Genomic DNA, 24,274 nt, shown 5'->3' with positions numbered 1-24,274 from the left:
AACAAGAGTAGGTGCACTACAAGGGTGCTTAAATGTGCTCGTCATCGAAGCTAGCGGAAACGCTTTCATGTTCTTTACCTAGTCACACCTGTATAGTGTATATGAATGACAGGATTCGACGCCCTCCCAGGCTTTTGCAACTGAAGATATCAGAAAATAAAACAACATTATGACCCTCTATAAGCGTCTCCCGTTGGACTCAGACGACGTTGTCATTCTGATTTCAACCAGTCCTTGTGTAAAACATTTGAGTTTGAAGTAAACGAAGGCAGCAAACTACGGTCCACGACCGATCCTTCACATAGAGTTTTTTCAAGATAACGGTAACCGTTTAGAGGTTCGCCTTAAAAGTAGCGCGCGTTTAGGAGGAGTCAGTAATCGTACAGCCTCAACTTGCGCAGGAAACGAATTTTGCACTGTTGTTAATAAAGTTCCTTTATCTCTATTCTAGCTATTGTTATCTAGCTTCGCTGTTTATTACGATGGCATTAAACATATCCGTTCTATTTAGTACTTGTTCAACTTTAAAGGCTTTTTGTGCATGTAGACTATAGGCTGCAGTGTATGAACTTCTGTCGCCAGGCAAACCGCATGATAAACATTATTAGTATTTAGCACCCCCATACATTAATTGATATACACTAGTCATTGATTTACTAATTACGAGCAGTTCTTTTTAGGCTGTTAAGAGTCGAGCTTGTACATTGATGGTAGAAATATATGATCAGTATGCAGCGTACGAGGTCATAATTTACGTTGCTATCGATAAATTTATCGTTAGATTAAACTTCAAACACGCTGATCGACGTTTCGACTTATTTCAAATATACGTTATGGACATCGCACAAATTCGAATAAAGTACTTATTTCGAAAATCTTCATATGAATGGAACCCTGCTGACAAGCGGCAGATGCTTCATATTGATAATGGGTTGATGGTAAGACGCATCCGAGATATCATTCGAAATCTCATCAGAGTTTTGACTCAAGTGAACCTCTCGTGAAGCTTTTCATGCTCTATATTGAGTATGTACAGCTTCTAGAAAGGCAATAAACTATGCATGCTACTTGGTATGTATAAATAGTGACAATTCTTTAGGTCTTCTAAACCTGATTACGGATTTCTTACGAAAAGTATTTATCATTCGGATGTCAATATAAGTTACTGATGCAGCTTATGTTGACAAATATGTTGTGAACCTGCGAAATATCTGTTGCCTTAAGAAATATAGTTTCGATAAAACAAATGTTCATCATAAACAATACAATTCGATTTTATCTAGAACTGGTTTTTGGAACTAAGAGCTATTACGGCTGAATAAACGAAATGAATAGAGCTGAACAAACGCTTTTTCTGACGGGCCCTAAGTCACAATTGAAGTTTTAGGCGACAGTTTGGCTCATCACGCCACAGCACCCGCCGAAAATTATTGGGTGCCTTCAACTTAACGTAGCCATAGAAGAATCGAGGATATATTTGAGCTATGATATAGCGTCATTGTAGAGTATGTTGCTCTACTCTATGTTAGAGTATTAGAACTTAAATGGTTGGATTTTCTCTCAATTCGCTGTTTATGATGGCCCTTAACGAGTGTTGCAGTCTTTAGCAATAAAGGATGCATAAAATGGACTTTGCGCGGTATCAATAATAGGCACTCATGTTTTCGGTTATGAATTTAATTCTCATTTAGGCAAAGTTACACACGTTCTGGAGTGATACACATCTAAATATTTGCGCTGCCTGTCTCTCAGCAACACTGTGGCTGTTTGTACAACGACGTAATGCAAAAAGTGTTTTTTCTTGAAGGTTCATATCTTCGTACCACGAGATACCTATCTTATATAAACCGAATGTGGGTTTGGGCCGACGACTAAATCTAGCTCCGTCGAGACCACCACTTTCTTCTGATGCTTCACTCCATGCCAACCTGAATATTGTTTCAATCATTTTATAGGCTAGAAGGAAGTAGTGGCGGTTGGCCCCGATTCAACAAGCGGGGGCCTCGGTAGCTCAGTTTTCCATTGCGTCAGGTCCTTAACGGAGAACAAAATTGCGTCTGCACTTTCTTTGCAAGCCCAACCTGTTAACTTTGTCTTTTTCGTTACTGAGTATGGCTAAACGTCCTTTACAAGCCGATTTTTCTCTTTGAGTAGGCGCTCGGCTAGACGCTTGCTTTACTTCCATTGCTTCCTGGATTTACATATGTGCTTTACGAGGCTTTTAAATTTTGCAACTAATGGTCTGTTGAATTTGGCCGATGGCCTTCCTTTTGACTGTGACGTAAGCGACGAGCTGTGTTAGGGCACTCCGTTATCCGGCAGACCTGATTCGCGGTGCATACGCTACTCTGAAGATGCCTTGCCTATACGGTGCAGATAGGATTGAAGTGGTAGGCGAGTTTACCTTCCACTCGTTCAATCCAGTCCTTAATCAAGGGCGTGTTTTCTCTAACTTTAGTGCTTGGAGCTCTGCGTAGGATTGCGGTCCATTCTGGTTGCCAGGCATTCATTGTTTTTCATTGATGTCCTTTATTGGGTTTCGCCAATCCAGCCTTTGCTACCTTTTGCACCTTGTGCTATCAAATGATGAAGCTGGTTAGGAACAAGATTGCTTGCGTGCCGACGGTTCTGTACGTCTGCGCTGCTCTGACATTTAAGGTCCATTAAAGAGGACGGGTTCTGATGTTCTGTGCAGAAACGATGGGATAGTCCGACCTCAAACAAAGCAATGAACTTTTTTACTGACACGAACAGACCTTATATTCGTTCCTTGGGCTCGTGAATCTCCGGCGTCAGTTTCCGGATTTCGACTGACGCTTTTATTGCTTTAGCGGCCGTCTGTTCGCCACGGGGAATGCCCTTCTTTGCTTTGTTCAGATAAACTTTCAACTATCTGGCTAATTTCACTACCTGATCTGGTCACCATGCAGCATGCGGAACTTTCCTCCTATTAAATGTACGGCCTCTGCCTTAGCCGGCAAGTCTGAACTCACTTCGTTGCACGGAAAGATCTCGAGCAGAGTCTCGTTTGCTCTCTGCTCTAACTCGTTTGGTTCTCTCACCTGCACAGTGACCGCGAGATCGTCGGCATGTGCTGTAAGTTAAACCCCGAGGGCAAGCACTTTAGACGAAGGACGTCCTTGTATGCAAGATTCCGTAATAGGGGACCGAGCATGGTACCCTCAGAGGCTCTCGTACTCATAGGGAAGGTTGTCCTATCGTTAATAACGTTACGGTCCTAGTGAAATATTCCGAGTCATTTCCTCTCTCTGAGCAGCTTAATGTCGTTCTTCATGGCAATCTGTTGAACGCATTTTTAACATCCAACATCATGTCCATCTATAGGTCTGAAATATCGATTTTGCTTTCTAGGGTCTTGATTTTAGTGTGCACAAACGAATTTTTCCGAACATATATTGAGAATCGGGAGAATGCCGTTATCCTTAGTGTAGTCCTAGAGTCTCTCTTTTATCACTAACTTGAATTTTTTGGCTAATGATATGAGTAGGCAGATAGGGTAGTGGGGTCCTGCGCCCTTTGAAATAAGGACTGCTAGAAAAGCACCAAACTAGAGGAAATGCGTAGGAAACTTCCTGAGGGGAACTTTCCTTGCCACCGGTGGCACCCCATTTTGGCCCGGACACTATTTAGGAATGACGCTTGCTCCTGCGGCTTTGATCTCATGTGTAGTCACCTCATGCTTCCGTTCGGCTGATCTTGTAGAGGGAGAAGCTTTTTGATAATTTTCTCCGGTATGTCCGTTTTCGTGGTCTTTTGTTTGTCTTTACTTTGCTTATACGGTTTATCCCAAGAATAATACAGTACCTGTTTTAAGAATATTGTCCAGCATTGTTCCTTAGTTTTCAGAACCTCTGCTTGCAGTTTGACCCGGACTTCAAGACCACCGCTATGAAGTTCTTTTTCCTTGTTGTTTTTAGTCGTTTCATTTTCCTTTTAACTTTATGATAGCCCTATGCTCCGAGTATTACATCCGGTGTCGCCGTTAAGCATTTTATCGAACGGCCGGCTTCCAACATAAAACGCAATGGGTCCTTGCTCGGGCTCGAATATATTAAGAATATACGAAGGGCAGGCAAATACGTTACCCTTTAAGCTATCGTAGGAACAGCTTTATAACGCCTAGACTGCGTTTCCTCTATTATTTGCTTCTACCAGTCTTTTGGTGGTACTTCGTTCTTTCTTTGGCTCTTTTGCATGCCACTTCCAATAGAGCCTGTAGACCATCTGTGTCTATTGGTTCCCTCTCTGTTTTATATGATACCGAATCGCCCTTGTCGACTCGCTTCTTCTTCACCTTCGAACCTCATTCCCGGAGGCGGTGTGGACGTTCCAAACCGTTGAAAGTCTCGTAATCGCCGAGTTTCTCCATTTCGTATAGTACTGACCATTTTTTCATCCTGCCTGCTTGTGACCCTATACAAAGAGAGATCCAAAAGATATCTTAGAAAGTGAATACGGGGACAAAGTCGTTTGCGGCCATGCTGTGCCGTGCGTTCACATTCATACTGTCAAAGCTCGATGATTGAAAACACATAAGATCTGGAGAAAATACGTCATTTTTCCCGGAACGAATGACTAATCAAGTGTATCCTTTGAAATAAACCATCTTGCAGAAAAGCTACGAACAGCCTCGTTAAGACACGTATTGATCTGTTTAGATTGTGGAACAAAGAGTTTATTTATGATTCTCATATTCTTCTCTCGAGCGGAGCCCCCCTTTTGTGTATTTTGCGTTTTATAATGCGTAGCTGGGTAGCTTTTTGGCCAACACTTTTTTATTATGGTAACTGCGCAATTGAAGGCTATTCTGGTAACTCTGGCAGATAATTTTCTACACCAAGAAGCCCTAGTTCGGCACGAAACGGTTCCGTAACAACGTAAGATCATATATTTATGTCCAACGTATCAAGAATTGCGCTCGCTCTGTGTTTGTATAGGCACCCTTTCTACGTTTCGAGCTTTATGTCTAGTATCGCTGTCAGGCATTTTATCAAACAGCTGGCTCCCGGTCCGAAACGAAGTGTGTCTATGCCCGTGTTCGAACCTACGCGACAAAGTCATGGAGTATAGATACTTTGAAGAAAGTTTAATTTTGCTATTAAACATCGAGTTGTCGGAAAGGCATTGGCGGTTTGTTTAGTTAGATGGCTTTAAAGTCATACGTTTCATGTAGTATGAATCGTTTCGGATTGAAAGCAAGACTTGTCGCCGGTAAAGTATGCTCAAATAGTTAGCACGCTTTCATTTCGGATTCAAAATAGAGCGAGTTAAAGATAAGTTAAAGTTCAGCAGAAATCCACTACATGTCACGATTTTATTACAGTAAACGCACAAATATTGCTTAGGCCCATAAAAAAAAAAGGTACTGTTCACGATCAAGATACGTTATCGGAAACACGGCCCAAGGAGGGTCCTGTAGTTTTCGTTCTAAAAATTTCTATACGAAACACTCCTCATAGTGGCCGAACAGTTTTCAAGAAAGTTGAGTAAATTATCCCGAAGGCTCAGCAAGACCAACGCATCAGGAGCCATTACGTCGCCAAGGGGCTGAACATTCATCACCAAACTTTTTTAAACCATCTGAAGAAAGTTGACTACAGAAAGAAGCTTGACGTCACACGAATTGACGCAATGGTATTTACTCGACAAAAATACGACAAAATCGCTTTGCTTATTTGTTTCTGGTGGATCTTGCACCTTCAGAATATCGTCTGTTTCGATCTCATCTCTGCATAACTCTTGTAATAGCTTTGATTTAGTTTCAATGGAGGCATGCGAAAATCAATCGTCACAATTTCTCATCAAGAAACTGCAGAAGTTACCTCGAAAAAAGTGTCTTTCTTTTAAGATAAGCTCATTTGTTCATATCGTAAAGTTCGTAATACCGTCTTTAAGAATCACTACTGTGCTATTGTATTTCAACCGGCCTCAGACTCGAAGGAAGCATATAGCTGGCTGTTTGTTAGCGGTGTAAAGCCCTGGCGGGAAAATCCTCAGAAAAGAGGATCGATGTGTTGAGTATTTTCTCCCTCCTATATCTCACTAAAAAAAGGTCTTTCTTCAAAGAAGTTATCAGAATAGACTTTATTACAAAAGTTATATGGCAATTTTTTTCCCCATATCTCGTGGTTAGAATGGTTTGATCTATAAAAATATTTTTTTGACTCATTTAGACAATACCTTGTACAAATGTATTTTCGTAACAGAGCTGATAAAATGGAAGGATCTGTTTGTGTTGTAGCAGGGCTTCGTTCACCAGCTGCAAAAACGTTTATCGTGAATAACTGAAATTGGTGTGATGGTATTTACAAACAAAGATATGTGTATTGAAAATAGCAAAAGAATGCCAAGATGGGAATGGCGGCGATCACGATCCGTAGTAGATTACGAATCTGTTCCAAGTATCCATAATCTTCTTCGATAAAAATTTCTAAAGGCGTTCGTTGTTACGCGTAAAGTAAGAGATTGCACTTACTTCTTCTGAAGCTAACGATAGAGATAATCTGAATGAAAGCTCTCAGTGCTTGATGATTTTTAACATAGACGTCTTGCCGGTGATGACATCTCGCTTTAAATCAGTTTCTTTTTACCAGCAATATGAATAATAGTAACAACAACAGTCATAATAAACAATACTTTACATCAGTCCTGTTTTGATTATTTAAGTTAGTTAGACGATGTGTCGAAAATACTGGAAGTTATTTCGGTGTCAATAGCAGTTAATGAGCTTCTATACTATAGATAAACTTTTCGAACTTCTAGCTTCGTAATACTTACACTCATAATCTGTTGTTGCTACGTGCCTATAGGCATTGAAGCAAGCGAAGTGGCTGACCGTTTATATTATTTCATAATCAACGTCCTCGTAAGAAAGTTTCTTGACGCACAAAAATTATGTTTCTAAGCTAAGACCTCTGAAAGTCACTAACTCTTCGTCAGGCTGGATGCTGTTGAATCTGTGATATTGTAGTGGGAAAGCTTCAGCCAGTTAGCTTTTTCCCTGCTTTACTCGGAGCATCGAAGCAATGAATCGACGCGCAAGTGGGTGCATGTTAGGGCAATACGCGACATGCAAAGTATAGACTCGGTAAGTTTACAACGTAAGCTGCTCTCTGTGCCGCCATGAAGATCGATGGAGTACCGCGCAAAACCTACTCGTCTGAATTGCGGCTAGCTAGATTCCTTGCAAAACTGCGCACTGAGCACTTATGTTTCTTCAACTCAGTCCTTACCGTATTGATACGCCGGTCAGAATAAAGACAACAAAAAGCCGTGTAAAAAACTCTTTTTCATTCAAAACAAAAATAGATATAAATTTTTTACAGGAAAATCTACCTAGCCATTGGCAGCCTGACAGTGCGATATATATATATATATATATATATATATATATATATATATATATATATATATATATATAATGGCACGTTTAAAAGTAAATTCTATAGAGGACGAAAATTCAATGATGTAATTTATTAAAAAAAAATAGATAAAAGATCAGCGCGAGGATAACGCACGTCAAACTGGAATGCACTGAATGCCCTTTTTAATATATTACTCTCCCTCGTAGGTGATCCTTTTTCAATAAAGTCGGTCGTGCTTCTTACGAGCTTCGGAGCTCATACTTATTACTCCTATTCAACCTAATGCCAAAGGCAAACTTTAATTTTTAAAGATATTATCGGCTACCCAAGATAAGGTTTTTGTATTGAAGCATTCCGAAACATCTTTTCGATCGTCATCGAGGATTGATAACCATGAATGGTTAGCAGCAGAAGTTCTATGCAACAAAAACACTATAGAACAGAAATACACGTTTCCTATCTAAGTTCTACGTTCTAAGTGCTGATTATCAGTACGGAGATAAATGATTATCTATTATAGGACCAGTATCTTTTAACGAAGTTAATTGTCGGCGTAAAAGTGACGCACATTTAGAAACATAGTATATTTGAGTCTGCACGAATTCAAAATACGCGGGCCGTAGATCGTAACTTCCTCAGCAGAGTCATCTTTAAATCCTTCAGGCAAGCATATTTAAAAGCATTGCCTTTATTAGAGGCACAAGGAAGCTACACCTGTTAATAATACACAACATATTCATTTTTGTTAATTAACAAGGAGTATAGCTTTACTTCAATGCTTCATATCTGAACAACTGGGGTAGCTGCATTTATCGTTCTGCTGCTAAGGTAGAAGCTGATCTAGGCCAGTTTCGCTTACCGTAATACCAGGATTCACAATTACGTGCTACGTTACACGTTGCCATGACGTGCTCTGAGCAACGTGGGTATAGATTCAGAACAAACCTTTGCTGTCGATTTGGAGCAGCGTTAGTGCGTCAAAATTATTTGCAAAATTAATTGGGCTCTCATTAAAATTACACAGTTGAATGCATTAGGTAGGTAGGTAGGTAGGTAGGTAGGTAGGTAGGTAGGTAGGTAGGTAGGTGCAGAGAGGGAGAGAACTGTTGATATTGCGTTGGTAACCGAAAAGGATTTTCAGCTCTTCGCCATCAAATGCCACTGTCCTGTAGGACCTCATCCAGTTGTATCTAACGTTTATAGTAATAGCTGAGACACTGAATTGTTCGAATAGAAAATTACACAAGGGCACGATTGCCATGTCACTGAAGAGCGGTTACAAAAAATACTCAAAAATCGGAAGACCTAATGGAATTGGTTGACATTAACAATTGAATATATGGTACATTTTCCTAATACCATTGTGTATAACATTCATCTACCATATTTCTGATGCTATGCTCTATTTTCAAGTTTACACAGGCCCAAGACCAGGTGGTAGCTGGAGAATAGATTCAAAAACGCTCGACCATACATGTAATTTACACGTCCAAAACAGTAAAAATTATTCCGAAGTTTTGCCTTATCTAATCCTATCCACGGTCTGTAATTAAACTGCATTTAGGCGATGATATTTGATTCAGAGGATTGGTTTCGCAGCGTATCGTTGGGGGGTAGATGCGCCATCTTGACGATTTCGGTTGATATGGAAGATGACCAAAAATCGTTCTAATAAATTAGTTTATTAGAACGATTAACTTCACAAATGACTCAGATTAGAACCAATTCGATCGATTATAATGTGTCTAAATTGTGAGCTGTACACAAAATATTGTTCCATTATAAAAAGGGTCAGCTCGTATTGCTGCCCAGATAGAGCATCGTTACGAATTCCAGACTGCAATTTAGCTTAGAAGCCGTCTGAGAAGAATCTGAATTACTGTTTCCAGCAGCAAGATATATCCTGTTCCTAAAATCGCTGGACCCAGTGTGAATGCTTTAATTATTCATTAGACATTAGTGTACAGAAACTTCAGACGGTTGATAGCCATAGCAAACATTTTTATCGGTACAATTACATTAACGTTACAAATACATTAACAAGGCTATAGAGTAAACTTTGTCATGGGACGGAATAATTTCGAAAATCTTTTGGTAGGCATATATTTGCCTGTAGCTTTACACATTTGTTTTATAACGGTATTATTTCGGTCAGACCATAATTTTGTCAAAACAACGCTTGTAGAAGACGCATTTTAACAGAGTTGACGCCAATTGAAAATCAAAACAGCATTGCTTGAATGCAGAAAATCGTTGTAGAAAGCGACGATAAACTCGAGACGCAGACCGTGCAAAGGGAGGAAAACTGGATTTGGGATCCTTGTAAACTATGAAAATGTTAAATATCCGTCCGAAAAATAAGGACAAATTGGTGATGCAGAACGTTACCTACCGTAGACATAATCTACAAAAAGTATGTGTATATTTGGTCTTGTTGAGCAGCTATGCCCTATGGGGCAGTTATTTTTAGTACATTGACGGTAATCTCTTCGATGTTGATTGCACTGACTTACGGGCATTGCGTTGATACTCTTGCCGTAACGTGCTACCATTGCATCGTTGTATTGTTAAAACCGGTCGTCTATTAACAGATTTGTAAGTATGATTATGATTAATCCGTTTATGTACTACTAATACTCTATGTCTGTTTGCCAAAAATCAGCCCACGGATCAGGCTGATTCTTGACGGACCGCTAGAGTAAAACAGTAAATAGGGCTGCACGTAAGATCGAGTCGATCAGATCAACGTTTTTTTTCCCGGCAGTAGGCAGTTTCTCATCGCATACAGCGTAATGGCAAGTTGGGCAAATCGGTCGTTGTTAGCGCTTTTTTTTGACCTTTTTCCCCGTTCCTCTTGGCAATTTTTTTTTGAGAAAAGAAGAAAGTTGTGAAGCCGATATTTTATCGAAGATTTATTTTCTGCTAACAAAATGGCAGCCGAACGTCTTCGTTTTTGATGTCAATTGAAAACTCTGGCCAGACTGAACCGAAATGCTATAGATATTCCTATATCTAAGTTAGACACTTAAGCGTAAAAATTGTCAAAATTGGATTCGTCTCGTTCACTTGAAAACGATGCAAATGTTTTTTAAGCTACGTTTAAGTGCTTTTTTAAGCAAATTTTTAGTAAGTGTCTATTAGAAGGTTGTAGCGGCCGACCTAACGAACACTTTAGCTGAATAGTTTTTTTTTTTGAATGTATTTTCCTGTTGAGAAAGAGATATCAAAATATTGAAAATAGGTAAAGCACTGAATTGTCGACGTTTTTGACACCAACCGATAAATTTCGACAACAGGAGAAAAAAATACTATATACACAATCTTTAAGTATTTTTGAGTAGAATTTGCGAAAACTCTAACGGCTGCATCAGTCTGTCTATGCCAAATGAAAATATGGTTCGAGTAGTTTTTTGAACGAATTTCAAACGAATGCCAACTGAAAAAGGTACGTTTTTGTCAGGTTTTCTATCAATTATTTTTATGAAAAATGCTAATCCATCAAAAATTGATACAAATATTCATTATTAGCTAGCATTTAATCAAAAAATAAAAAGAATAAGCTTTGGTGACGTCTCAGAAATAGAATTAATAGGTTAGCCAATTTAATCAATCGTAGCGTGTGTTAGAGCTCTGCCGAAAGCAGACTCAATTGCGACTCATGTGCCTCCTTCAGAGACTATTTACGGTCGACCCTGTCTACGTGAATTTTGAAAAGAGAGTATATCGACCATTACCAAGAAATCCCGTAATCACGATACACAAAATTCAAATTGGCTAACCCTCTTAGCGAATATAAAAGAACAGGCTGCTGAGATAACTGCAATGGGGTAACAAGATCACTATTCATTTGTACCCGAACTGAGCTTTACGTTAGCTTAAGGGAACGGCTCGAATTAGGCAAATTAGGCGCGATGATCAGTCAGTTTAGTACATACTACTATTTAATTTTATATATATATATATATATACACAAATAAAAGACAAACACATGAAACCCTTACTGGGTTGACCCAATTGCACTGGGCGACCCAATGCAAAGGTAGCGATGTCGAAAAAATATCATTTTACAGCTTTTACATTAATGGAAAAAACACCAATAGAGACAATGGTAACACTTTCTTACCATTGCTGGTGTATGTAAAAGATGTCACTTGAAATACCTGAAGCAGTTTGACGGTGCATCAAACCCCTCTACTGGCTTGTCACTTTGTCGTTATTCCCTGTTTTACCAGCAATTAACATATGTGCTTCTTATGATTTCTTTGCACTCTCATATCTTTCTAGAGCCTCTCCCAATGTTCTCCCTATTCGTTTTTCTATCTTGTAATCGCGATCGTTTTCTGCTCGTTACCTTTTCGTCCTTTTTTTTGCTTCTGCACACTCCTTACTTTCAGTCATTTGCCTTTTCTGTCTCGCTGTTATATAATCTACTTCTGACACGGAGAGTAGGACATGGAGAATAGTAAAGATGTTAGATGAGTGGATTCTGAACTATTTTGAGCTTTCGACAGCGAATCTGGCCTTAAGGCACTCAAGTGTTTGGCGTTTGTTGTCCTTGTTGTTAAAGAGCCCACGTATTAGCAAGCATAACAATTCCTTATACACATACACGATCTAATTGGACATTTTCCATTTTTGCACGTAATCACCTGCAAGTTTGAATAGCTTCATAGTAATGCCTAGAAGAAGGTCGAATTTTATCGACGTCTTTCATGCCTATAGAGTATACAAACTAGTTCGTACCTTAAATGGCCTGATTAAGGGAAATTGTCCTTTCGGCTGTACCAAGAAAATGGTACCCAGATTCTTTCGTTACTACCACAATGGGATTTTCTTGTGCTTATCCGATTTCTGTGCACCTCAAATCAGAATTAATGACGCGCTGTACACTACAAACGACGAGACAGTATAATAACCGTGGGTGGTTTCGTTCCATATTAGCGACATACAGTCTAAACGAAGCCTATCTGCAAGTATAGATGCAACGCATAAGCTATTGCATTCACTGTACAACGGTCTCTCCAGACCACTACAATAGATTAGGATTTTTTTTTTTCTGCACGAAGCAAAAATTGTTCGTTATGCAAATGTAAAGGTATCTTCTTAGACTCTTGGTCGCTTCCAATGTATCGATTTCTCAGCAAATATATAATAAATGTATTCAAATATCTATATCGTAAGTTGCCTCGCATTCTATTTTGGTTGTCGCTTACTCTCGGCCCTATCGCAAGAAACACCTTCAACGTCTTCCTGGCATTTGACCACGACCGACGATCGGTTTTGGTAAGCACTAAATGGAATACGGCAGCAGGGAAACAGGCTGGGCCCTAACGTAAAATTTAGAAAAAATCCCGTAGACGAAATGACAGTCTATCGAAACGCTTCTATTCGTCACTGTCCGTAAATGTGATTTACTTTCAGTAGTAAGAAAATGGATTCCGAAATTGCAAATGATTGTGATTAATTTCACGGTAAATTACTTGATAAACTTGGCGAAATAACGTTCCGATATTACGTCAGCGGGTTTGCATACAAACATGTATCAAATACGTGCGGATACAAGAGAGAAACGTTTGCATGATACCTGTTCAAACTTATTTATAAAGAGCCGAAAAAGTGTACACTATTATAGATAGGCATATCGATTTCAAGTCCATGGGCATGTCGGATAGTCAACTTCCTACTAGAATACGGATAATTTAAAACCAATTTACAAATAAACGCTACAATGAACATGTAGGTACGACGAAGGTGAGTCGTTTATGATTAGGACAGTCAACTAATTAGAATATTGTAAATTTCTTTGTATATAACGTTACACTAGACAATTGATATCTGTACAAGATTTTCGTGTATAGGAAAATTAGCTATGCGCATATAGGTACCTCAAGTTAACTACAACGCAGAGAAAAACTTCAAGATGACTATTTTAAGCTACAGTTCGTACAAGTTTATAGTTGACAAGAAATGAACGCCCGATTGTACTTGGTTCGTTTTTAATCTGAAGCTGGCGTAAACCCGATAAATGGAAAGAGCAGACCATTCCTTTATAACCCAGATCCTCGGATCAATACGCGAACGATTTCTAACTGTCCCTATAAAGATTTAGTCTTGAATCGCTCATGTACACGTATTCACTGTTGTTTTTGCTGGACTTTTTCTGTCCATATGTAAACGGACCATCCTTGGTCTCCTGTTCTGACCCTAACAAGCTTCCTATATATAACACTGTATAGGAGTTAGTAGTCGCTGAGCTTCGTGGTCCTGAGCATTTTTATTCATTAGGACTACCATATTCATATCAGCCTAAGCTTCATATATATATATATATATATATATATATACTGCTAACGCGTTTCCTAGACCGCATATTTGCTAGTATTTTGCTCGTCTGTATTGCAGCTGGTACAGCCGTAAACAGGCTTGCATTCCCCCGCTGATTTGCGATTCTACTGGGCTCAAGAGGGCACTTGAACGATGTCCCTCAAACGTCTGCGAACGGCATCGATTCGCTCTCGATTTGTTGTTTTTAATTTTTCCAGCTCAAATATTTCTATTTCGCAGTTTCTAAATGATCCTTTAATGGTGAACCGTTAACTCTTGATAACACTCGACTCAACATGTAAACATTCAGTAGGATTTAAAACAACAAATGTTTCCCTAAACAATAAACGATCGGAAGCTTGTAAAAAGTTTTTCAGTAACCTGCGTTCCAATAGAAGGTACCCCGAGAGAATGTAGCTTTGCCGAGAAGTGGAAAAGTCCAGTAATAGATAGACGCGTACAGACAGTTTGCTTGCAATGCTCACATAGAAACTTGAATAGAATTACATTTCGGTCAAAAAGGGTGTATATGTAGGTTGGAACATGGCATAAGGTGCGGGATGATTTACTTAAAAATCGAATCATCTGCACTATGCTGAAGCACTACATCAACTTTTTTTTATTTTACATAAGCAGAAAAAAGGACAAAACAACAATAACTTCCGCTCCATCTTGGCTACTTTAAAGTTAGCTCTTTCCCTACCGCCAAGCTTACTTTTACTCTAAATGGTGAGCCGTTTCCTCAACCTCTGAACGGCTGACACATTAATGCTAACAACACGCACTGAGGCTAACGATATCTGTCTAACATGTCGCATTTCAAATGGTCGTAACTTTTTCCCGAGAACATTACACGTTACTAATTATGGTAATCATCAAGCAATTAGATGAGTCCCGAATCTCACCTTACTCTAGTTATGACTTGATGTAACAATATAACACCTATTCAAGAAAAATTAAAGTTAAACTGTGCAAGATAGTCGCCTGTTTTGACATTATGTTTCCGCTAGCTAAGTGCCATATGCGATGAATGATATTTTTTCCCAGAGACGTAATGCTCTTCGAAATGACCTTTGCGTTTCTCACCACAGCCGAGCTCGTTCAAGGTCGCAGGCCCCACTATCGATAAACTCGCAATACCAAGAGCTGAACGAATAATAATAGATAGTTTATCCGATGGTTCCCAATCAAGAAACGTTCACCGACTATTTGCCGTGATGTATATTCATGACCGGAATCACGGATTACCCATGTGTTCAGCGGACTTATTGCAATGGCGCAATGGACCCACGTCAGATTATAAGCGTGGTTCCTACGTATAACTCAACTATAACATGAAACGCATAGGATGAATCGCTTGTACTCACTGATCGACGTTGCTTAAGCTGATTGATACCGCTATTCGGTATGCGACACCAAAGGGACTTATTCCTCAGAGCGAAGGTGATGACCACTCTAATAATTAGCTTCGTGATCATTCTACATATTCAATATCACAATAACGACGACGACGACTACTGCGGTCCGTCTGCTAATTCTAATAGAAAGTGATAATGTTGTGGGCCCAGTTCCAAACAAAACAGGCTGTTGACTGTGCCAATTCATACCCGTGACGACATACGGCGCTTGTTGGAAACGTACTAGAAACAGCGATCTAGATCTAGCGGCCACTAGCGAAGAAGAGAAGCGGGAGTCCAAGCAGGTAATCCTGAAAAGATGCATATAATTTTTTTATAACAGACGAATTTAGTGGGACTACGTTGCCTTGTTGGCTCGATTGCTCTTCGAAGAGTTCGATGGGACGGCGTATTAGATAGACAATACGTAGCCTAATGTTTCTGTGATGTAAGAGAATATTGATCGAACTGCCTACGGCAGTCCAGGGGACATTTAGTCATCACCGAATAGACGGGCTGTTTCAAAACCCTTAGCCGAGGAGATACTCTATGATGAGTATGAATGCCGGATAAGACGTTTTCCTTCATAATCGCTGTGAGGCGAGAGTACACAACTAAAAAGAATACTCGTATACTATATGAGTAGATTCTGTTACATTAGGTTCGATATCAGTCTCTGTCCAGTTCTATGGTGTCCAGCATAGCTGCTAAACAAGACGCTTTCTTCATTCGATTCGTATGTAATTCGTGCTCATAGCTTTACATCATGGCATTATCAGAAACTGTAAATCAAGCCGAAGAGTACTTACTCTGGCCGTAAAGGACAAATCCAAACTCAGCCATGCATACAAATCGAGGCGTCAAGTAAATTGGGAAAAAAAAAATAGGTCCGAGAACAGATTTAAGAAGCGAAGGCCTATTTAGTTTTATCTCTATCTAATTGTACTCTATAAATCAGCCTTTTAAAATGTTCACTGTTCTCATATGCCTCTACTACTACTACTTGTCTTTCGTATTTACTGAGCTCGCTCTCACGTCACCTATCTCATATGAAACATCCATAGTTCGTGTCCTATACCTGTCCTGAGAATCGAGCCAATAATTTCAACGCGTAGTGAAATAAAGATGCAAACAACTTTTCAAATAACAGGTTTCTTATTCCCTAATCTGTATTTGAAGCATTACTGTTGGGCGCAATCTTGCTCAAGCGTAAACATAACAGAAACACAATAGTGGCTTGAAGATTCCGTGGAACGCAATGATTCTTTCCTCAGTTGATATAACTTTCTCTTTGCCTTCAATTCTGAGTTGGGTGCCAAAAGTTTGAACACCGACTATAAACATAACACTGCCTATTGATACGGTCTATTTCTTCCTCCTCTAATTGGGGTCCCTTTTCAGCAACCTCCACAGGTGACAAGGGGGTTAACGCGTCCCGTCGCTGCGGTTACAAGTTTTGTGTAATTGAATTCTATGCACGATGCTTTTAACAGGTTTCTCCAGCTTCTCTCTGTGCACGCACCCCCTTTCCATCCTACGTCGCCGTGCGACATATCGGGCTGATTTAGATAGCGACAATCTCAAGAAATGATACCAGACATACGTTACTTGTATAGGTGTGATAATAGGCAGAATTGTAAACACTTTGCCGTTAGACCGGAGCATATGATCCCTACGCAATAAACGTAGTTTCTGTTCACTTACGTACCTGATCTATTAGGCAGACCAGTGCCTTGTCCTAAGTTCAACCGTAAATTATGCGCACGACAAAATATTTAAATCATGTAATGTCCTTTTCGCCATAGATTAGGAAAATAAATATCCATCAGTCACAACGAATGAGGATTTTACATAAATCGCAGATAATTATTTGTGAAATCATAGATACGGTCTTCTCAACGATAATATGATAAAGTTTGGATAGACTCATGTTGAAGGCAAATTCCACTTACTTAATCCGAAAAGGTAGAATGAAGTTACATGGCCACTGACCGAGGCGAGTCTACGTATAACAGAAGTTTATTACCGCGATGTCTTTGAGCTCAAAAAGATACATGGCTGTACTGGGCAACCAACCTAGTGATTACATCAAAGGATTGGATCAAAAAGAAGCTGTTCGTGTATGATTAGAATCGAAAGGGGTTAAATGAGGTTTGCAGTTTTTCAACTTTTACTATAAGGATATAACGGCTGCTATGCATAGCTATACATCAGCACACGCACAAATGAATTGCTCTAGCTAGCCTATAATATGCGTCGTAAGTTACATAGATCAATATTGTATCTACGTACACTTCTTATCAGACTTCACAGGTGATAATAGATTGAGAAAGGAAAGACACTGCTGGCCGTGCCATAAATAAAATAGCCTCGTTCACGAAATGCCGTAAATTTGTGCAATTGTAAAGCGACCCCATTTAAAATGGTCAAACTTCAGCTAGCTAATGCCAAATCACAACTGACCAAGTTGTTCTATACTTTGCCTATACGAACACTCTACAAAGCTCCAGTCAATCTATTGATCTCCTAACGATAACGGCAGAGATATGACGATGAAAAACGTTGCAGGGCCAGAGGGACACGCATGGAGGTTGCACACTACGGCGGTGAAGGTCGACGCGCACAAGGAATTCTGTGGTCGTATCTAAAGAAATCCCAGAGCCGAAGCCCTGTTTCAGGTTGATAATCTATCGAGGAAGAAAAGCTGTTTAGATAATGATTTTTTTTTTGTAGATACGCACCATATGTGTATGTAGTTGTTCAATAAAAGTGTGAAAAAAACGAGCTCGTTCAACTTAACGTTGAAACGCAACATCGTTCTGTTGCTGGTGCCAGTAAACCTAAATTGTGATAACTAAGAACAATTGCTATTATACACCATACGTAAGGGTTATCATGCATTAAAAACGTTGTAAATTTCTACAGTTTTGCTAGTATCTTTACGGTTCCTCTGCTGTCCTGTACTTGGATGTTCCCGCTAGAGCAAGGGTTCGATTGGTTATAACGAACGACCGTCTACAAATGATTATATAAAGAAGGTTGCCAAAAGCAATATATTGCGTGCAGCTTTTAAGCCAGTTACATATCGAAGGTATATGTGAGTAGTCTCGCTACCATAGAAATCTCGCTGACAAAGAACAGCACTTCAAAGACTAATAACGGCACGATCTCCATTACTTCTCCTGTAGATCGCCTGAGTTCAAGTGCAGTCTCATACGTTTACGACGCAGTAGCAATAGCAGCTGGTCCGGACGCGCCGTACCTTATATTATCGTTTCTCTCTGCTTTTATTTTTCTTTTACAGCAGTAGAGTGAATCGGACAATAACATGGTTTATCCGTGAACGAAAGGCAAGGAAAACGCGGATTCGATATGTGCGCCTTTACGTATCGAAATATGAGAGTTCGTTTCTGTTCTCTTCAAAAGGATATTTGATCAATTTTATTTCCCAATATCCGGACAGTTACGTCTACGATGTACACTGACTGGGTATTAGTTTTACGTAAAATAATATTTAAAGGAGATAAAAAGGGACAACTTCAATCTTTATGCAGTATCTAAAAGTGATCTTGCTATTCTTATGAATCGTGTGTCTCTTGGTTTTTTTTCTTTCTTTCATTTAATCATTACCCTCTTTAGACGCATCTAGCCTCGGTTTTCTTGAAGTATTTTTCTCGAGCTGATTTCACGGATAGTTTGGCATATACGAGTCGAAGAAGGGCAGCTACTACTATCGTATGCTAAGTGAACAAATAATGGTTTATTTACTGTCAATGTTGAGTATAATTAAATTGAATAATGTAGGTTTTTATAGATAGTTCGGATGGTTCGGTTCGGTTCGATTGCCGACGTCTATCATGAAAGAAGTACGCGCCTTATTGAATAATTGTTGACTGATGATAATTAGGCTATGAGTACGTACCTATGGTAACCATAGTTGGATCAGCAGGGGTAAGGCCGCCTCCGCGAGTAGTCAACGGTACTAACAGAGATCGGTGTCACTTATCTTACACCAGCGTCGCCACTGTGACCGCATCGACCGGTGGCTTAGCTGGCAACTGACTATGTCATCTCCTCTGTCCTCTTTTTCCCTTTTTCGGCACTGCTGCTGCTCAAAGTTATATAAAACGACCTGTCGACCAGAGAGCTTGCTTGTCTGATCATCACCATTCTCATCAACGCCACCACCAAAGCTTACCTTTCTCTCTACCGAGAATCGCGAGACGGACCACGAAGTCCAGGCCCGCAGGGGAAGCGAACAAAACAAAGTCTTAGATGGCAGGACGTGAAATCCCTAAGGGAGTTACTCCGGAAATTTGGGGAAGTGTCATGACTCGACGCGGTCATGGCTCTCCTGTTGCATTACCATAGATCTAACTAACCAAGGTCCAACGTCGCGGCAGCACGGGAGTGCCGGATAAAATGAGATGGGATATCACGCGTCAGCCCTAGTCACCTAAGCGACCGGACGCCATCACGTCTCATTTTTCAATATTCGAACGGTGACAATGGCAGTACGTCGACGCGGTCGACCTAAGGCGTCTCAGTTACGAGATGGGTATGCTCAAACATCGTCAATACATTTATCCCGCTCATCGACTTTGTGTAGGCCGAATGGCAACTCCAGTTCATCTTTAACGATCTGCCAATAGTTTTCTAGATAGCCATCCACAGTGGTAGGGCGAATAACTAAAGGAGGAGCTTTAATAATCCGAAAAAAAAATCAAATAGGATCTACTTAGCGATTAGGAAGTTGGAATATATTGAAGAAAGCCTTAACATGTTATAGATCATGACTATTAGGAAGCATGCTGACACTCCACAGAGGCTTAGTGCTCGCCAACTGCCCTCTACCTATACGATGCGCTGACTTAACATAAGAACAGAAAGCGTTTACCACATTATTCGGTTCAAAACGTTCGGCATTGCGGAAGCCATATATCATTTGCCAATACGGTACGTTGCTGACCCGGTAAAACGGTAAAAAAGAAGCTCACAGCACTATTGGATCATTATGTTACTATGGGCTGGCTTGAGTACTAATTTTATAAATCCCGCTAAACAAAATACTCATTTAGCTGTCAGATGGATTTGGTTTTCATGTGTATACTAGCAAGTAATTCCATGGATTTCATAAATGGACATATTTAGAAGGGAACAAATTTACCTGTCTTATTAGTTATGTATTTACAACCAAACCTAAATGAAGTTATGAATAACAATAGCAAAAATCATAATCACAGTATTACTAAAAAGAGCTGTTTTACGTACAAAAATTAATATCAACATGCTTCAAGATCTATTGCAAAACATCGAAATAAATTCCACGAAATTTGATAACCCCCCGTCCCGTCCCGTCCCGTCCCCCCTACTTGTCTACACCTTTGGCTGATTAGAAGCTGCGGGATAAAAATTTGAAAAATATTATACTTATAGCGCTTTTTTTTTTCCATGACAGTGTGAATTTAACGAGAGCAATATCAGAAGGTTGAGCGAGAATATCAATCGAGACGGTGTTCAGTTTTGATACGACGAAATGTCACGGGGCACAATTTCGAAAACTCTTTCCATCATTCAAAAACAGTCTGCCAATAATGCTGGATAGACGCGGTGGGCTCAAGGCAGTACCCTATCAACGGACCTTGATATTGTGCGGGTTATGCATGACTACATTATGAACAAAGGCATGCCCATTGAAGTACAGCAAGGGTTGCGGCGTTTTATATTCTAATATCAATGAAGAATTGGCGTAGTGGTATAATAATTTCGTTGGTGACAGTAAGAACCCATTGAGATCGTATAATCTAACAATCACAAATCATTAACGATAACGACACCGATGGCAAGCTAGGGCTTCTAACTAAAATTGCCGTACGCCACCTGTATACTGAGCAAACACCTCGACAAGTAAGTTATGATTTATTTATCTCTTATGTGCGTTGTTTTGCACATACCATTTACATGTACACGAAAATCTTTAACTTAATTTAAGGCAGCTAATTTGAGCCGAGCCAATTATTTTTTTCAAGCCACGAAGCTATTGTAGTAGTCTGTAGATTACTACCTGGTAAATTCGGATAAATCTACCTTAAGTGAAAATGGGTGTTAAAGGTATAAGGGTTACGGGCCCACTCCTTATGGTCCTCAAAATCTTAACTTTGAGCATCTTGTTGTTGAAGAAGCCATTAGCATTGGTGTGTTAGATGCCCTGGCAAGTGAAGGAGTTACGAAGTAGATGAAGAGACAAAAGAAGAAATGAGATATTTAAACATAATATACACTATTAAATAAGACATTATGAAATTAATAGTGCGCAAGATGGAAAAGCAGGAAAGCCATTGGAGAAATTAAGGTCATTGTTTAACTTAACTCACTGCTCAAATGTTAAACAAGAATGACTAAGGCTTTCGCTGTTGTTCTCTTATGTTTTCCTAATACACTTCACTACCCGTTCGTTTCTAGATCTTCTTTTATCGAGGACGCCATTTAGGATTTGAAGTGAGCAAGATTTTATTGATAAAGAACAATGAAGTAGTGATAACGAAAGGTAGCCATAATCTTTTATTACTCCTGAGTCATCTATGACGATTTCAGTAAAGTCGGTACACAACCGAACCTTATCATGACAGAAATGCATGTATCTACCATAATTTTGAGTAGTAATTTAAAAACAGCTTCAATTGGACTATTCAACTTCTTCCGAGAACCATGCAGGATAAACATGCGGAACGTTTTTAAAGCAATTTATTTGCTTTTTTTTTTTATTTATTTATATACACATGTTAACATGCATAAGCCATGTTAACGTGGACTTTTATTTGAAAAAGTGGAGCTATTACTGTTGCTATTACTAGCAACATATAAATGTTGTGCAAGTGTCAATTTTTCTATAAGTTCACCGAAGATACCGATGAGGTTCTACTGAAGATGGTTATTTTTCTATTATAAGCCGCGACTTTTTAAAGATTCGCATATTAGTAGTACAAAACAGAACCAATTACAAAGCCTGCGATTATACGAAAGTAATTCCATGTGCAGACGGACTCATAAAACCTATAAATTTGTTCCTTAACAGGTTACACCGCCAAAAAAGTAATGGACTACAGAGTTTGCGACTGCTGATCTTAGATGAACATATCCAACATTGGAACTATAATTGCATTGATTAAATTTGGCCAAAGGTAACTTGTGATTGTTGATCGAGCATGAAGTTAGTGCTTACTGTATTACCATGCATCACATCGTTGACCTATGACATTGCCTTCAACTACTTAGCAACGAAATTGGAATATATGATTGTCAGATACTAATTGTCTATGTTTTTTTTGCATTTTTGTAGCCCGTCGCGGCTTCCTATTCGCAGTTCTCCTGATTGTGAAGTCGGGTGACATCATGCGTCCTGTTGTCGTTCTTATTATCCTATTTATAGCGACAAGCTTCAGTAAGAAAAACTACACTGGTAAGTAGCTGGAATCTGTGTTAACCTGTAATTTAGGTTACCGTTGTATAAAGCATTCTCAGCACAAACACGCAGCCATGGACATCTAGATATAGCGTCTGCTGTAAACTGAGTGTTTTATTATGATGTATTTTAAAGAAAGATCATCGGCCAAATTTGGAAGGCTAGCCAACTTGTTAAAGTACTTTTAAATAACATGCCCACTAAGTATTATTGCATTTATTGTTGAATCTTGTAGTGTGCATCCTTGAGCGCTTCAATAAGGCCCTGAAGAAAAGTAACGAAGTTCAAAACATCCAACAATGTATTGATGAGTTTAGACGTACTCTTGTCTCTTATATGTAAGTATATACATGGTTTTATTTCATTGTTTTGATTCAGTTTTTGTTTGATGAGTTTATGTAAGCTACTCCAATATATTAACCGTTTTTTTTTTTTTTTTAGTCTGCCTAAAAGTAGGGACAGGCCAGAGTACTTGCGAGGGTCATTCCTGATGGCGGAGTCAGGTCGTGTGATAAACAGCGAAGTCAAGCATTGTATGGATGAGAAAAAAGTCCCGAGTTACCCGCAACAGATGGTTGTAAACGTAGAGTTGATTGAGGCAGTTTTAAATGTAATAAATGAAGAAACTGCAAGAATTTGCAATGAGAGAAATGCCTCGACGACCAGCTAAAATAGCCCTAGCGCTAGAGCCAGTAATATAATATTAGAAAATGTTGATACTAAATATAATAAACATCACTGAAGACACTGTCAAGCATTTTTTGCGCAACCCAATTACCTACTTGGTCACCTAGGAATCAGATGCGCTTCAATGGAAGAACACGGTTTCTATATATCGTAACCGTGCGATGTGTATAATAGGTTAATATCAACTTATGTAAAAGGTAAAAAAATGTTATGTAGGCGCACAGTGAGTGGCCAACAAGTGCTCGTTCATGCTAGTCAACGACAATTGTTAGTTGAAGAAGGATTCATTTGTTTCCATATCATACGTATATAGTGATTATTGTATATATATGAGGGAGGAAATGTTGTTTCCATATCATACGTACATAGTGATTATTATATATAATGAGGAAATGTCGCGGTCATTGCCCGCCGGGATTCCCATGGGTAGGGCGGTGGAAAAATTCGTAAAACTTAACCAGATTATTTGCGAGGAAAGTATAACGCTTAGAAAGAAGAGTTCGGATTTTATTACACCTTAAGGAATTCCTTTTAAGGCGTCGATTACAGCATAACAGTTCTAAAGGCTAGAGGGTGATCAGCATTTGTTTCAAGTAATGGGAATAGAAGTATAATAGCCCTTAATAGGGTGTCGTTTTTCTTGGTTATGGAGCCCAGCCACATACGATTATGTAGAGGAAGCTTATCTGTATTTCGACTTTCAACGTCAATAAAAAAAAGTTCAAGTACTGAGGTATTTAGTCAGAGATTAGGCGACATTACCTTGACTCTCAAATAACAACCTTCCCATGTTAGTTGAAATATTGATTTTTTCGGAAAAACTATAAGTAAGGAAAACGGGTGGAGTTTTTCTCCTTTAGTAACAGTTATTTTCTGTGCAAGTGTGCAGATAATTATGTTATTACATGAGTTACATCTCAAAGCGCAATAATGTTATTTCGTTTTCATTCACTTCGTCAAAATTTACGATATATTGGGGCAAATCAGAGATATCCAGTAGTCGTCGTGATTTGACGATT

General features: G+C 39.3%; 1 protein-coding gene and 1 long non-coding RNA gene across 2 annotated transcripts; one reads left to right on the top strand and one right to left on the bottom strand.

Annotated features, from left to right (window-relative positions):
* Positions 1 to 1,253: 1,253 nt before the first annotated feature.
* On the bottom strand, positions 1,254 to 19,743 carry LOC147759056 (uncharacterized). The gene is made up of 3 exons (XR_015319724.1): positions 19,029 to 19,743; positions 15,077 to 15,417; positions 1,254 to 4,434 (listed from the first exon to the last, which is right to left on the bottom strand). It is a non-coding gene; the product is annotated as an uncharacterized LOC147759056 (long non-coding RNA).
* A 938-nt stretch (positions 19,744 to 20,681) lies between these two features.
* LOC111254591 (uncharacterized) lies at positions 20,682 to 23,342 on the top strand. Its single transcript, XM_086977126.1, has 5 exons — positions 20,682 to 21,013; positions 22,182 to 22,287; positions 22,446 to 22,565; positions 22,804 to 22,906; positions 23,010 to 23,342. Exons 3-5 carry the CDS (start codon positions 22,499 to 22,501, stop codon positions 23,236 to 23,238), a joined length of 399 nt encoding a protein of 132 aa, XP_086833252.1. The 5' UTR covers positions 20,682 to 21,013; positions 22,182 to 22,287; positions 22,446 to 22,498; the 3' UTR covers positions 23,239 to 23,342.
* Positions 23,343 to 24,274: the final 932 nt, after the last annotated feature.

This window comes from Varroa destructor, unplaced genomic scaffold, assembly GCF_002443255.2.
Source record: "Varroa destructor unplaced genomic scaffold, Vdes_3.0 BEIS01000001.1, whole genome shotgun sequence".
NCBI classification, from domain to species: Eukaryota; Metazoa; Arthropoda; class Arachnida; order Mesostigmata; family Varroidae; genus Varroa; species Varroa destructor.
This window is presented reverse-complemented; position numbering and strand designations above follow the sequence as displayed.

Bases quoted from the DNA above. Each gene is read 5' to 3' on its own strand.
- LOC111254591 (XM_086977126.1), top strand. From the start codon at position 22,499: ATGCGTCCTGTTGTCGTTCTTATTATCCTATTTATAGCGACAAGCTTC. The intron at 22,566-22,803 runs GTAAGTAGCTGG...TGAATCTTGTAG, and splicing joins CAGTAAGAAAAACTACACTG to TGTGCATCCTTGAGCGCTTC. The intron at 22,907-23,009 runs GTAAGTATATAC...TTTTTTTTTTAG, and splicing joins CGTACTCTTGTCTCTTATAT to TCTGCCTAAAAGTAGGGACA.